General features: G+C 35.8%; 1 protein-coding gene across 11 annotated transcripts in view; it reads right to left on the reverse strand.

The window, feature by feature from the left end:
* The window catches only part of CSNK1G3 (casein kinase 1 gamma 3), a 117,557-nt gene that overhangs the window by 65,274 nt on the left and 36,605 nt on the right, over positions 1-15,678 (reverse strand). For all 11 annotated transcript variants that reach the window (XM_047729992.1, XM_047729989.1, XM_047729991.1 and 8 more), the window contains exons 2-4: positions 14,506-14,933; positions 7,021-7,061; positions 2,477-2,546 (exon numbers count right to left, since the gene is read on the reverse strand). In XM_047729992.1, the coding sequence (XP_047585948.1) occupies positions 2,477-2,546; positions 7,021-7,061; positions 14,506-14,683 (289 nt within the window). In that variant the 5' untranslated portion in view covers positions 14,684-14,933. The remainder of the gene's footprint in view (positions 1-2,476; positions 2,547-7,020; positions 7,062-14,505; positions 14,934-15,678) is intronic.

Here is a 15,678-nt window from a genome sequence, read left to right on the forward strand (position 1 = left end):
GGCATTCAAGGATAAAGATGTAGGCTTCATTTCTATTATTACTTTGACATAATCTTTAAAGTTAAAAAAGGCAAAGAATACAATAATAAAATTAAGTGTACCTTTGTGTTTAATTCAATGACTCCCTAAATTCTAAACTGACTTATTCATTCTTCTCTAATTAAAGTGTTCAACCCGAATTTTTTAAATGATAGCTTTACTATGTAAGTAATGATCGATCTGTTGTCTTTAAATCTCCCCAGCATCCAATCTTCCTTCTGATTAACACCCCAGTTTCCCAACAGGCAACCCCCTTACCCCATTCTCAGTCCCGGGGTTTCAGGTAGCTACTGAGATGAGCAAAAGATCTAAGTTTGGGCAATCAAAATCATAGCAATTAAAACAAGGAAAGTCATGGGACATAAAATAATACAGTAAGATTTGGTCCTGGAACTTTCGTAAGAATTTTCAGGAAAGACATGACATTATAGGGATGCCTGGGTGGCTCACTCATTTAAGCACTGCCTTTGGCTCAGGTCATGATTCTGAAGTCCTGAGATGGAGCCCCACACCAGGTTCCCTGCTCAGCAGGAAGCCTGCTTCTCTCTCTCCCTCTGCCACTCGCCCTGCTTGTGCTCACTCTCTCCCTCTCTCTTTCTCTCTCTGTCAAATAAATAAAATATTTGAAAAGAAAAGAGAAGAAATGACATTATAATTGCTAAGTTCAGCTACTGGTAACCACCTCTGCCATCTCATAAAAAGGGCCAACCAGAAAATGAAGCTTACACACACACACACACACACACACACAGAGGCAGAGCGCAAAAACAAATTCAAGAATGTCCCTCATGGCAGTATTTGAAATCCTGGATACAATAATGTCTTATAAATAGGTCCCTTCTCTGAATTTCCAGGAGATGAGCCAATAAACTCCCCCCCCCTTAGTTTCTTAGGGCTTTCTATCACTTGCTACTTCTAACTAACATGTATGGTTTCACATATAATTGGTTTTATTCCCCCTATCCTTTAAATCTCCGTTGTCAATGATAATTTTGGTAACTCCTGGAGGGCTCTCTGTATCAGACTTAGATGTGCATTATAAGAAGCCTACAGTGATAAAAACATTAATACTAAATGTCAATTTATTGTCCCCACAGTGACTACTCATTTGGAAAATATGCTGTTAGGAAAAAAAGAATGTGCAAATTAATAATGCGTTAAGTGCTCAATTCTATGAATTAGAATGTAAACATGTGCTTACAAAAAGACACATGAAAAAACTTCATTTTATTAAACCTGGGGAAACAAAATACCCTGCCTGATAAGAAACTATACATAAAAAATCATTACAGTTAGCAGAACAGAAGTAAACAAAAAGCATAGTTGTGAGAGGCTTCCACATAAAGGCAATGCAACATACTATAAGAAATTTTCTCATTAGTTTTTTTTTCCCCCAATGGCCAAAAATATCCATTCTCACTAATTTTAGAGTTTACATAAAAATACACCTGTACTTTAAAAAAAAAAAAAAAAAAACCTGTATTAACTTCCTACAGCCAGTGAAATTACTGCACACTTGTAGCTTAAAACAGCAATTTATTTTGTCACAGATCTGGAGGCCAGAAATCTGAAATCAGTCTCATTAGATTAAATCAAGGTGTTGGCAGGGGCAGGTTTCTTCTGAAGGTTCAAAGGGAGAATCCTAGAAGCCTCTGCCAGGTTTTTGTGACTGCCAACATTCCCTGCTTATGCTCTATCACTCTAATCTCTGAGTTTGTAGCCATTCTGCCTTCTCCTTTCTGTGTATATAAAATATCCCTCTGCCCCTCTTCTACAAGGACATTTGTGGCTGTGTTTAGGGGATACCCAGATAATCCAGAATAATCTACCCATCACAAGATCTTTAACTTCATCACACCTGCAAAGGTAAATTTACAAGTTCCAAGAATTATGATATAGATATCTTTTACGGGGCCATTTTTCAGCCTACCACTATGTCATAAGTCATTTCAACAACTATTAATACCACCAGAAAGGCTAAGGCTATAGAAGTCATATGCATCTTGTATTCTCAAACTAAATTTTTTTCACAATGTTCTCTATTTATATTAGCAGCAATGCAGTAAGCTCCAAAAACTGTCATAACTAAAATAAAAGGAGGGAAGCCTGAGTGGTTCCATTGGTTAAGAAACTGCCTTCAGCTCAGGTCATGATCCCAGGGTCCTGGAATCAAGTCCCCCATCAGGCTCCCTGCTCAGCGGAGAGCCTACTTTTCCCTCTGCCTGCCTCTCAATCTCTCTCTCTCTGACATAAAAATAAATAAAATCTTGAAAAAAATAAAATGAAAACATTAAGAATCTAGTGAAAAAATGTCTTATAAGCATAGCCTTAAGAAATGATTCATTTTAACCAAATTTAAAATACTATTCTTTGAAACCAAAGAGTTATGATAACAATTCATTTTATTACAAATGTAAAAAATAATATACGACTTTACCTCCAGATCCTAACTGTTTGTAGAATCTGTATTCCAAATGTAGCTGTGGTGCTCTGGATTTCATGGGCTCCTAATTAAAAAATAAACAAAAATAACAAAAAAATATTTAAATTATTAAAACATCACTAGGCCCCAATCCCAAATGTCATAAATCTTGGTGTCAACTCTTACATAATTTAATATTCTAGTAGGGATCTTTCTCTAAGGTTATATCCAAATAAAAATCAACTTTACATTTAAGTAAAAACAACTGATACCATAAATGTACATAATGTCAACTGGCTAATGGAAGAAGCAGAAGCAATAAGGAAATCTATATGTCTGACTCTTTAACCCTGAAGAAAATTATACTCCAAACATTCATGACTAGGGAAAATGGTGGCCCTTACTCTTTTTCTCCCATTCCCAAGAAGTGACCTCTGAACTGTGTATTTCTCATGTAAATGTTCTAGGTTAAAGGGAAGTCACAGACAAGTGAGAAAGAACAAAGAAGAAAATTTTGACAGAAGGAAGATTGTTTTTTTTAATTTTTAACTAGGGTATAGCTTACAATAAAACATAGAGTTCATTAAGTATTACACCCATGAGTTTAGGTAACTACATACTCCAACAACCACCACCTCAAAAAACCTTTAGAACATTTCCATCATCCTTCCCTCAGAGGTGGTTACTTGTTGACTTTTATCACCTTTGGATGAGTTTCACCTGTTGTTGGATTTCATATAAATGGCATTACACAGTCTATGTTCTATATGTGTGTGGCCGGCTTTTTTCACTCAACATAATGTTTTTAAGAGTTACACACACACACAGAGAAACAACATAAACAAAAGCAAAAGACACTCTAGATATAAGTAATAAACAATAAATGTGTGAAAATATCTGCAGAAAGCAGGAAACTATTTAACAAAGTAACAGGCCATCTGTATAAGATCCAGTAGGAAATTATAACAATGTAACAATATTTAAACAAAACTAACAGAACTTCAAATTTTTTTTTAAGACTTTGATAAGTGAACTTGCAAACTCAGTCTGCCAACAAGTTAACACAACAGAAGAGAGAATTTGGAAACTGGAAGATATATGGGAGAATGTCCACAGAACTAGAAAATGATGTAGAATACCTCTAAAGAAATTATATGGAATAAATGCATTATGAAAGAAGAAAAATGGAAAACATAGGGGGAAAAAAGATCGATACCTAGACAATACACAGAGAAAGTCTAATAGACATTTGATAAGAGTCCCAGGATGACAGGAGGAAAAGAAGTGAGCAGAAGCAACAATTGAAGAAGTAATTGCTATGAATCTTCGAGAACCGATTAAAGACAACAAACCACAGACTCAGGAGGAATATGGATCCCAAACAAAAGAACTAAAAACAAATCTATACTAAGACCTATCATAATGAAAACTCTAACCCATGACAAAGACTACAGATAAGAAATGAGTAAAATCCCAGGGGAACAATTACAGTCATAAACTATTATTGTGAGAGAAAACAATGAGCTTAGCTCTCGAGAGGCAGGACAGAATAGTTAAAAGAACAGACACTAAAACTACACTGTTCTGAGTTTGAATCCTAAATTTGCTATGTATTAGCTGAGTGGTTTTGGCAAATTACTTAACCTTTTTGTACTTCTCAGTTTCCTCCTCTACTAAAGAGGGATAAAACTTTATCCTCATCATTATATACACATTCATATAATTATTTATATTTTATATATATATATATATATATATATATATATATACACACACACACACATTTACATACATGACTTAAAACAGTGCCTTCCATATAGTGAGTGCTATAATACCTATAAATTCTTCACTTAACTCTACAGAAGTATGTAACCATAAAATGTAATGAAAGATGCAATCACCAGTGAAATTAAATACGCAACTCACTCACTCACTAAAACTCCCTAGATAAAAACAGAAACTCCCATCTAATTTAGGTGAGTCAGTTCAGCTTGATTCCAGTACTTTACTAGAAGTAAAATTTTATTACACCACCATATAACAAAAGTCTAATAGGCTGACATTTTCATTATTCATGAACACCAGGTTAATAGATGAATGCAAACAACAACAGATGAGGGTACCAGTTGAGGTCAGATTAACAAATTACCCAGAAACAAACTACCAATCTGAACTAGGATAACATTAAGTAAATGTGAAAACCTTTCTAAGAGACAGAACTGAAAGTAGTCACTGAGATCTACTCTCTGAACACCACTATTATCAAAATGCCCCTGTTTGTAACCAAAATATAGAAATCAGATAGCACTGAAGGTAGACAGACATAACATTTTCAAGTGATTGCTTTTAAGGCAGGTCCTGAACAAAATTACATTCTATGTTAAGAACAGATACAATATATATAAATAAGAAAATATATAAGGAAATATTATGCATATTTTGTATATAAAAATATTTAATAAACTAAGTACCAAACTATGGTCCAGTAGTTTATGTGAAATGCCTTCTGTCCTACCAAGCTATTTTTCTGTCCTACCAAGCTATTTTTTGGGTGAATTCAAGGCAAAGGTGCCTCTGTACCATACTTAAACCTCAAAGTATTAGACACAGATCCAAAAAAATTGCCAGTTTCACAAGGAAACCACAATTATTATACGTAGCACTGATCATTGTGCTTTATAAAAAGGGGCAAATCAGAGCAGAGGGAGATTGTTCAAAAAATAAAAGGAAAATAATAACTAAGGGGATAGTGATACACAATAAAGATAAAACTAAAAAGAGTTGTACACACATGTGTATATGTAAGACTGAGAGATGACATACTAAACGTTTACTAAGGCATCAGCGGAGCAAGCAGAGTAAACAAGTCCCGAATCTGAGAATAACAAGACCCTAAGAGTTACCAATTAATGCCTGAAACAGACAAGGGCAGGTGAGCCGAGAAGAGTGGCTCCTGCTTTGACACCGTGGTTGATGCGCCACAGTGTTATCAGTTCACCATCACAGCTCCTGGGAGCTGCTCACCGCAGGCTCCTAGAGCAGTAACACCGAGTATGGGTGTTGCCACATTCCTGTCCTTGCATGCCACCCCCACTCCCAACACCACACAATGTCTAGATGCTAGGCTGCTGGCCTAGAACATGGAAAAAGGAAGAATTCCAAAGACATGAAAGTCAGCAATGCCCTTTCAGACACTGTCCAATGCCTGCAACCTCAGCCTCCCTCTGTGATTCATACAAACTCATGTCTCTTGTTCTGATTTCATGATCAGAAGAGAATCTTGTCATTTTAACTTGCTTTCTATGCAGATCGGCCTACAGAAAGCAAACATGTTTACAATGATTTGGGGATTCTGGGCGTGTTAGTAATAGTAAAATAACTCATTTTAAATTAGAAGTTAATTCTTCCAAATATTTATATCTCTGAGAGCTTGACTGATGGTGTGAACTGATGGTTAATGTAAATCCACTTTTAGTTGCCAGTGACAAGCTTAACAGATGACCTAACCAGATTTGCTACCATAAAGCCAAAGAGAGACCTTAACACTAAGGTGAACTCATCAAGGCCAAAGCCAGTACCAAAGCACATGTCAGCCAGCCAGTCTCTCCTGGTGGAATCAGAACCCTATTGTGCATCTTTACTTCCCAGTGAAAATAAACAGCTTTGTTACAGCCAAACTTCGTCTATAATCACAGAGACACTTAAAATTAAGTAGTACAAGTTTTCTATCTCATCTCCAAAGTTTTTCTATTTCTCTGCTGCCTCTTCTTCTGATAGTCTCTGCTTATATATTAATCTCACATTACCCTAATAACAGTGGTTCTTTTGGCAGAAGCAAGATTGACAATGGCAAGAGGACTGGAAAACCTAAGCCGTGCTTAACCTCAGGGAAATCTGGCTGGCAAGCCAGAGAGAAAAGTTGTGCCTGAAGAAAGTTGGGTCTCATAAAAATTCCCAGATCCCAATTCCTCCAGAGAAGAGCTACCTCACAGCTGTCATAGTTGGCACAGTCAGAACTATAGAAAGGTCCCATGGGACACTGCTTTCCCTGCTATCCTCCACTCACATCAATAATTTCTGAATCCCTGAAGGTCAAACAAGAGCCAGTATTACCATACAGAAAAGATCGGTAGAAAGAGAGATTTTGGAAGCTACCCGGAAATATATTTTCAAAGAATGTAATCCTGAATACTAAGGACACTTCTGTCCAAATGCTTGACTCATTAAGAGAAATTTTGTTTTCTAGTTTTTCAATAGTTAAAAATGCCAATGTGTCAGGTTCTTTAAATGAAAAACTGTGCCAAAACTCGAAAATGAAATTCTAAATTGCTATCAAAATAAAGGGACTGTGTTCTTGTGGCATAGAAACACAGACATCTATACATTATCACATACTTGAGGGGTGTGCTTATGCCTGCAGCTTAATGACAGAAAATTCAGTTATGCATATCACTTTCCCAGGAAACATTCAAATTACAAATGATATGAAAACAGAAAAGTAAGTAAAATATAAACTAGGCATCAAAGACAAAACAGGAAAATTAGAAACATGAACTTACCAGTTTAATTGCCACATATTCATTTGTATATAAATTTTTCCCTTGAAAAAGAAAGAAAAAATGTCAGATTCTATCAATAATTAATTCTTAGAGATATATTATGTAAAACTCTACTCTGGGTGAAAAAAAAAAGCACATAATCTATTTACATAAAGCAAAGGGGGGCACCGGGGTGGCTTAGCTGGGTAAGCATCCAACTCTTGAGGGTCCTGTGATCCTGGGCTCCTTGCTCAGCGGGCCATCTCCTTGAGAGTCTCCCTATCCCTCACCCTCCTGTGCATGCACAACCATGATCCCTCTCTCTTTCTCTCTCAAAAATATCTTTAAATAAAGTTAAGGTCTTCACATCCAACTATGTAGCAAAAACCTCAATGACAAGGAAATCTTACATTTATCGATTCAATGACGTATTTAGCATTTCACCTGGATTCAGAGTAGAAGGTGATACTATTAAATACATTAGCCCACTTACAAAAATGGAAAGATTATTATTTTGCTAGAACACTGCACACAACTCAGAAAGTAAATCAATAGTCAAACACATGCTAAAATAAATGTCAAAACCAGAACATCTATATAAAAAGAGGAATACAGAATTTATTTTCCAGTCACCGGCTCATTTTAAATCCTTCATTATTATAAAATGTGTTCTCATTAGAGCTCATATGTAATCCAGTAAATACATTAACACAGAAAAAATCTGGAATATATTAAAAATGAAACAAAGAAAGAAACATATTATTCAATAATTGCCTTTGACAAACTAATTAACTACTTCGAGGGGAACAAGGGTTTTTAACATCTTAGCTCATGACCACATTAAATTCTGAATATTTTAAAACGTAGATATAGACTATAAAATAAGAAAAAAATATCACCCAATATATAGGAGTCTTTCTGAGCATTTTAAAAAGGTAGAAAAAGTTAAGATTTTATACGGACTGGAAAGCATAAAACATGTTAACCTCTGTATGTTGAAAAAAATTTACCATATACAAAGAACAGGCAAGTAACAAACCAAAATAAAGATTTAATATCTTCGATAAATTAATGTTCCTTCACAAGTACAGTAAAAAGAATAAAAAACAGAAGGTGATTTCTGAATTTCCAGCACTGTTTCCATAAGCGTGTCTTATTTCTATAATAAGAAATGCAGAAAAATGATAGCTTTTATTTTTTTTTTTAATTGTGACAGTAACCGGCCCTGCTCACATGGCTGCTGAACAGAGAACAGGCAATGTTCACACATGGGATTTTCTACCATAATACCCCTAACTTCCTTTTCAACAGTAACTAATGAGTGGCAGTAAAACTAGGCACAATTTCAGTGTCAGATACCCACAGCAGTGTTTGTTCATACAAATATGATAACACACTTCTGAATTTTGTCCTTATTTTAATAAAAATGAATGACAAAAAAAGATTTTTTTTTTTTTTTTAAAAAGCATTTGTACCCATGCTAAATAAATAGCATAAGGCTCCAAAGCCATGAGACCTGGAACAGAGATGGACTCAGTAAGAGTGTACATTCATTCAAGTTATTGGCTGATCCCATTAAAAAAAAAAAAAAAAAAAAAAATACCAAAAAAAAAGTAACACACTTTCAGTCGCTTGGTTCAACATTTAGAAGTGCCTTCGTCTATACCTTCCAGAATACAGTATGTATGAAATTGCAGGCTTCCTCGAATAAGCACAGAGTAAATCATTTAATGATACAGTGAGGAATTCGTCTTGAGGAACTGATGTCTCACAAAGGAATAATTCTGTTTTGAGTTCAAAGAGAGAACTTGTATATCCTCAAGACATTATCATCTTTTCACAACTACGCATGTGATGCTTAGTCACAGGTACCCAAGGGAAAATATCCACGGGACAAGAAGTGAAGTTAAATACAAAGAACACAGAACCAAAATATACCAAATTCTTCCACAAGTACTGTTTTTTTTACTGGCATTTATAAGACCAAATGTCTACTTTTAGGTCAGAGCAGAAAGCACTAAATCCTTAAAGCGTCATCTTTTTTTTGAACACTAAAGATTTTGTTGAACTCCGAGGATTATATTTTTAAACATGAGCAATGAAGAAACAATACTACCAATGCATCTGTGCTACCTAACAGGCAGAGCCTCACAGTTGGCTTTTAATCAATGTTTTATGCATGAACAAACAATGACACGCTAAGTATGTCTTTGTGTGTATAGTATGAGAGAGAGGGAAGGAGTAGTATGTGTAGAGGTAATCCAGTTAAGACAAGGCTCCAAGCAGACTGGTTCCGATTAACTGATGTTTTAATCCCATTTCAAAGGACATTCCCGGTAGAGCTCTGTGCTATACTTAACTTGAAAAGATGGATTTACCAATTGGGTGGTACTTGGATACTTGGGTACATAGAAACCTATGTTCTACAGAAACTATGTATATGTTTATAGCAGGAATTACTAGTTGCCCACCAATATCCAAGCGCTCCATTCTCTAACAACAGAATGACTCAATTTTAAAGCGGCTGTCCAGCCAGAGACATTTCCAGCCTCTCTTCCAGCTTGGTGTGGCCATGTGATTAAGTTCCAGATATGAGCGGACAGAAGGTTTGTCACTCCTCACTTCCAGAATGAATGTGTGTTCTCCTGGCCCATTTTCTTCTTCTTCTTGCTGGCTGGCTGGCTGGCTGGCTGGGAGAGAGCAACCAAAGGGGCAATCACCTTACATACAGAGACTGAAGCCATATACTGAGGATACAGAGGTGCCCTGACAGCCTGAGGGCTCTTCCTCTGCTTTGTGTTACAAAAAACAACAAAAACCTATTTTGCTTACTACCACTGTATTCCAGGATCTCTTTGTTAGAGCATCACAATCTGTTCCTTATTATGACATTTTTCAGTTAAGTTCCATAATATGCTTCAGTTAGTAGCAGTAGAAAATCAATAAACATAAAAATGATGAATGCACTCAAATCTGCATTATTTATTTGAAATATTATCATAAGGCCTGCAGAATTTTCAATAAAACAATTCTTAAATAAAAACAATCAAACAAGAAGAATTATCAAGTATATAGAAAAGAAATAACAGTAAGAGAAGTTATTGAAACTCCTGTGGCATACTTCATTATGTCAAAAGCTCCAATAACTTATTTCAGAAATAGTATCCCATAAAGCTATATGTAACAACCTTGTTCTGTGTACTTTTATGCAGGCAGGGGTAGCCAAGAGAGCCAAGAGAAGAGGCTCAGGAAAACAAAGTTTATTATCCTCACAGACAAGAAGTCACAGGAGAAGTATCACGTTTTGGTCAAGTGGTAGGAGACAGAAACAAAGGAAAGGGAGCTTAGGCCAAAGGCTTTATTGGAGTTTCTGCAGAAAACCAAGGCAAGGCAGGATCAACAGTTCAGGATTAACTAGTTTGGATAATTCTGGTGGCAAATAATTTAGGGTCTTTGGGCTATAAAGGTGCTCTCTCATCTTATACCTAGCCATGGGATGATTAATGAAGACTGCCTTCTAGAACATACAGGCCAGACAAAGGAGGTACAGCTCTGGACCAGTTATTCTGCAGATCAAAGGCATGCTCCCAGCTTGAGTCCTTTGCTATCACTAAGAATTGGCTAGCCCCAGCAGGAGTAGTCTCTCCCCAGGCAGAAAGACTTTTTTAAGGTGTCAAAACATAATAGAAGAAAAACGAAAAAAATACATACAATAGAACACTGTATTCTACCTAGCTATGTTTGTTCTCATTCAGTGCCTATCAATATTTCCAGGGGTTTCAGATGGCTATCGAAGCTAGACACAGATCTACAGATAGGAAGAAGGCAAATCTTACCATCAATACATATAAAAATAAAATAAAACCAAAAAATATTAATTCATCATTTTACAATAAATAAATAAAAATGTACAATCAGGGATGCCTGGCTGGCTCAGTCAATTAAGCATCTGCACTTGGCTCAGGTCATGAGCCCAGGGTCCTGGGATCGAGACCCACATGGGGCCCCTTCCTCAAGGAGGGAGTCTGCTTCTCCCTCTGCCTGCAGCTCAGGACTTGTGCTACTTGTGCTCACTCTCTCTGACAAATAAATAAAATCTTTAATATCAATGTACTATCAATTACTTAAGTGTAATTTAGATTATTTACAATGTTTACCTACTCTTTTTAAAATCTCAAAGCATAAAATAAAATAAAATAAAATAAAATCTCAAAGCATCTGGACAGCTTTATGCCAAACTTTTTTTTTTCTTAATAATTACCCATAAGAGAGCAGTTTCAATGGTGCATAATACCTTGGGCATTTGAAATTGGCAGGGGAAAGGTATTTGGGGTTGTATGTGCAGGTACACCTTTTATTTAGTGCCCAAGAAGGACATTCTAAACAACATGAAGTATTTGAACAGTCCTCTACAAAAAAACAGAACTGTCCAGCCCAAAATGTCAAAAGCATCTTTGTTAAAAGTTACTTACCTATAACACGAATACCTTATATTCTTTCTCACCCAATACTAATACAAACATTTCAGGGTCAGGAATCAAATTTTCAAGATGTGTCTATTACTATTGTTTTAAAGCAAGCACTTTTGGAATCCAAACCAGCTTTTAACATTAGCATGTTTACCCAGGTATATAAAGAATGTGGCTCTGAACAACTTCTTTTTAATACAGAGAAATTATATGGGGCCCTTAAAAAAGGAGTAAAATGCTGCCTTCTTTAGTATCCTATCAATAAAAATGAACAAAATTATTAAATCAGCTATATAAGTATGTTATATTACAAACAACATAAAACAAAATTACAGTGTACAGATCATACATTTAAATAAATATATACAAATATACAATAAATAACCATAGATTAGATACAGATACAGAGCCAGGTGGATGACAAATGGATGGATGGACAGGTGGATGGACAGCTGGACTAACAAATCATTTTAATCCTATTCCTGATTATTCAGCATTATTTTGCTATTTTTTCACTATATGTAACATATACAGGTTCAGTATATGGTACACATAGTTTCTCATATTGCCCCAGTGAAAAGGGTCAGCTAGCTTCATTGTGTGTGTATACAAACACACACACGCACACACACACACGCACAGAGGTATACATACACATAAATGTATTTATAAACATATATATGTAGTCATTTTGAAATTAATTACATAAAACCACTCTTAAATAAAAATGGCCAATATACTATAGTCCTACAGTCCTATCTATCCACAAAGAGATAAGAATACAAATACGTATATATGAAATATACCTGTAGAGCTAATTTATACATATAAATTTAAATAAAAATACATAGAACATGTCATCAATATAATTTCAAAACAGAACAAATATCTTGATACCATCTTTTAAGGAAGCAGAACAATCATTGTGTTCCTAAAATATGCAGGTACAATGCTGGTCCTTTACATTATCATCTAAATTTCATCTCCACAATAAACTACAAAGTAGAAGTAATTCCATTTTAAAGTTGAGGAATCTGAGGCCCCAAGTAGTTCCCTGACTTATATTTTCCATGACAGAGGGGACAATTTTTTATTTTTCCAGTATTATCAGTGCCAAATCATGCCTCCTACATGACAGACAAGAAGTACGTTTGGAAGGATGAAGGGTGCTAAAAGTTACACAGGTAAATAACCTCGTTTTTCTAATCTAAAATCAGAAACAGTTTAAGAATTTCAAGACATCTAACTTGGAGCGCCTGCGTGGCTCAGTGGGTTAAAGCCTCTGCCTTCAGCTCGGGTCATGATCTCAGGGTCCTGGGACAGAGCCCCGCATCAGGCTCTCTGCTTGGCAGGGAGCCTGCTTCCCTTCCTCCCTCTCTGCTTGCCTCTCTGCCTACTTGTGATCTGTCAAATAAATACATACAATCTTTAAAAAAAAAAATCTTACTCAATATCCTTGAGAAAATGAAGTGTAAATCATTCAGCCTTTCAAAAATATGAGTCCCTACTCAAATGCAAGAGTCTGCCAGGCACATCAATCACAGCTCTTTACAAAGTGTATCACTGCCTTTTATTGGCTTGCTTCATGAAAAGACTTAATGCACATTAACAACACAAAATAGTATTAAAATGAAGGACTAACTACAAATTAGGGTGTTTTACAAGATGAAAAGAAGTAATTGAGTAGATAAACATACAATTCGATTTATTTCTAATAAGTGGGGTTGTATCTAAGGAAAATTGTAAAGCTAAGCTTTACCTTTTTACATGGCAAGTTTTCACTCTTGGTGGGCCAGTGATCAAAGAGCCCTCGAGCAACCTCAGTACTGACAGCCATATAACCATGCTGCCCTGTTCTTATTTCTCTTCATTCAGGATAGCCATATTTCTACTTTACTAGCAGTTAAAAGCCTAGATTTTGGTCCCGAGTCTGTCATTAAAATGCTGTGTGACATCTGGCAGGCAACCTTCCCTCATGGAATTTCAACTGCCTTAAATATAGAGTTAGGAAGTTTAATTAGACCAATGTTTACCAAACCACCCTGATTACAAAAACAAACTGAATCAGTACTCTGTGTCCCTTGTTAAGAATATAGATTTCTTGAGGTGCCTGGGTAGCTCAGTGAGTTAAGTGTTGGACACTGATTTCAGCATAGGTCATAATCTCAGGGACATGTGATCAAGACCTACCTAGGGCTTCAAGCTAGGCATGGTACCTGCTTAAGATTCTCTCTCTCCCTAGCCCCATCACTCCCACTGGGTCTCTTAAAAAAAAAAAATCCAGATTTCAGAGCCCCAACGTGGAATATACTTGGTTAAATGGTTAGAGAGGGGTTGGTGACAGAATCACAATGTAAATTTCACTGAATTTTTTTTTTTTTTTAGGTTTATTTATTTGAGAGAGAAGGGTGGAAGGGCAGTGGGAGTAGGACAGGGAGTCTTAAGCACACTCCGCAATGGATGTGGAGCCCAATATGGGGGTTCAATCTCACAACCCTGAAATTATAACCTGAGCAGAAACCAAGAGTTGGATGCTTAACCAACTGGACCACCCAGGCTCCCCAATTTCACTGATTTTTATGCAGTTTCAGTATATTACCTTGGCTTTAAGCCATACATACCCTCCTAAAGGGGTCAGTTACTGCATGTTTTCAAATATGAAAAAAGCCTAAATACCATTCTTAATACACTGCAAATGGCTCCTATGGGTCCTTTTTTCTTCTCCCACCTTGTTGGGGCTTTTTAATTTACTTTCTTTTTTCTCATATTCCAAATGGGTGATCTCAAGTAAACAGACATTCACATACTATTCATAGACTATACTACATATACATATATGAATACACGTTCATATACTAGGGAACTCCTTACAAATGAAAACACAAGTACAAAAGAAATTTCCAACGTTTATATTCTTTAAAATTATCACAACTAAACAACTAAACAATAACTGTATCATTTTCATTAGAAAGTACGTTCAGTTTAAAAAAAAAAAAAAAAAGCTTCCAGCATAATGGAATAAACAAAATAGTCTTACCTAATCGTAATTCTCCAAAATTGCCACATCCAATTTTTTTTCCAACTCTAAAGTTAGGTCCAACCATTAAAACTCCAGAGGATGAAGACCCAGTTCCTCGAGTGTTGTGTCCCGACCGACCACTAGGTCGTGCCATTCTATCATCTGATTTGTCCTTGTCTTTCTTTTTATTATCCATATCAAGTTTGCGGTACTCCACTTTGAATTCTTTAATCAAGACAAGCACAATGAAAAAGGGTATTGTGAGAATAGGTACATCACTAGGTTAACTGTACCAGGTGGGTAACTGTTAACATTCAAATTGCAGCAGGTAGTCAGTTAACTGAAGCGTGTTCATCCCATTCGTGAAATTTTTCTCAGTTGTCTTTTCAGCAAAACACGTCTTCAAAATTATCTCTTCAGTGATGTAAGCTGATATTGATAGAGAGCTAGAATATTAAGAAAAGAAAATTAGTTAACCTGAAGAATTTAAAAACATATTTTGGGGATATTAAAAACATAAGTTCAAGCAATGGATTATTGCTATTTGTTGATTCCCACTTAAATCAAACCACAGTAGACTTAGAGTAACCATTAGCCTCTTCCTATACTTTAATAACAAAGAGATGATAAAAACAAAGGAAATTTATTAAAAATTAAAAATATTTCAAAAATTTGCTATTTCATAAGCCAGTATACATTCACTAACCTAGACCTTACAACTTAAAACCATTTCAGTTTTACCTGTAAGCCAATATAAGATTTTCTACTTAAAAGCAAAAAAGAGAATACATTTTGCAAATCAGTAAAAGATTTTAGTAAAACTGTCTTCCACATGTCCATATACACATACATACATTTTCAAAATCTTTTCAAATGTACATTCTCATTTGAACTTCATTCATTCATGTATTTATTAGAAATTATACAAGGCACTTGGGTGGCTCACTTGGGTGGCTCTGTTGGTTAAGTGGATGCCTTTGGTTCAGGTCATGATCCCAGTACTCTGGGATCAAGCCCCACATCTCTCCCACAACCTCTCCCTCTGCCTGCTGCTCCACCTTCCTGTGCCATCTCTCTCTCTATCTCACTCTGTCAAATAAATAATAAAATCTTAAAAAAAAAAAGAATTCAAATACGGGAGTCTGGGTGGCTCAGTCTTTAAGCATCTGCCTTCCAGCCCAGGTCCTGATC

Source organism: Lutra lutra, chromosome 5 (assembly GCF_902655055.1).
Source record: "Lutra lutra chromosome 5, mLutLut1.2, whole genome shotgun sequence".
Lineage (NCBI taxonomy): Eukaryota > Metazoa > Chordata > Mammalia > Carnivora > Mustelidae > Lutra > Lutra lutra.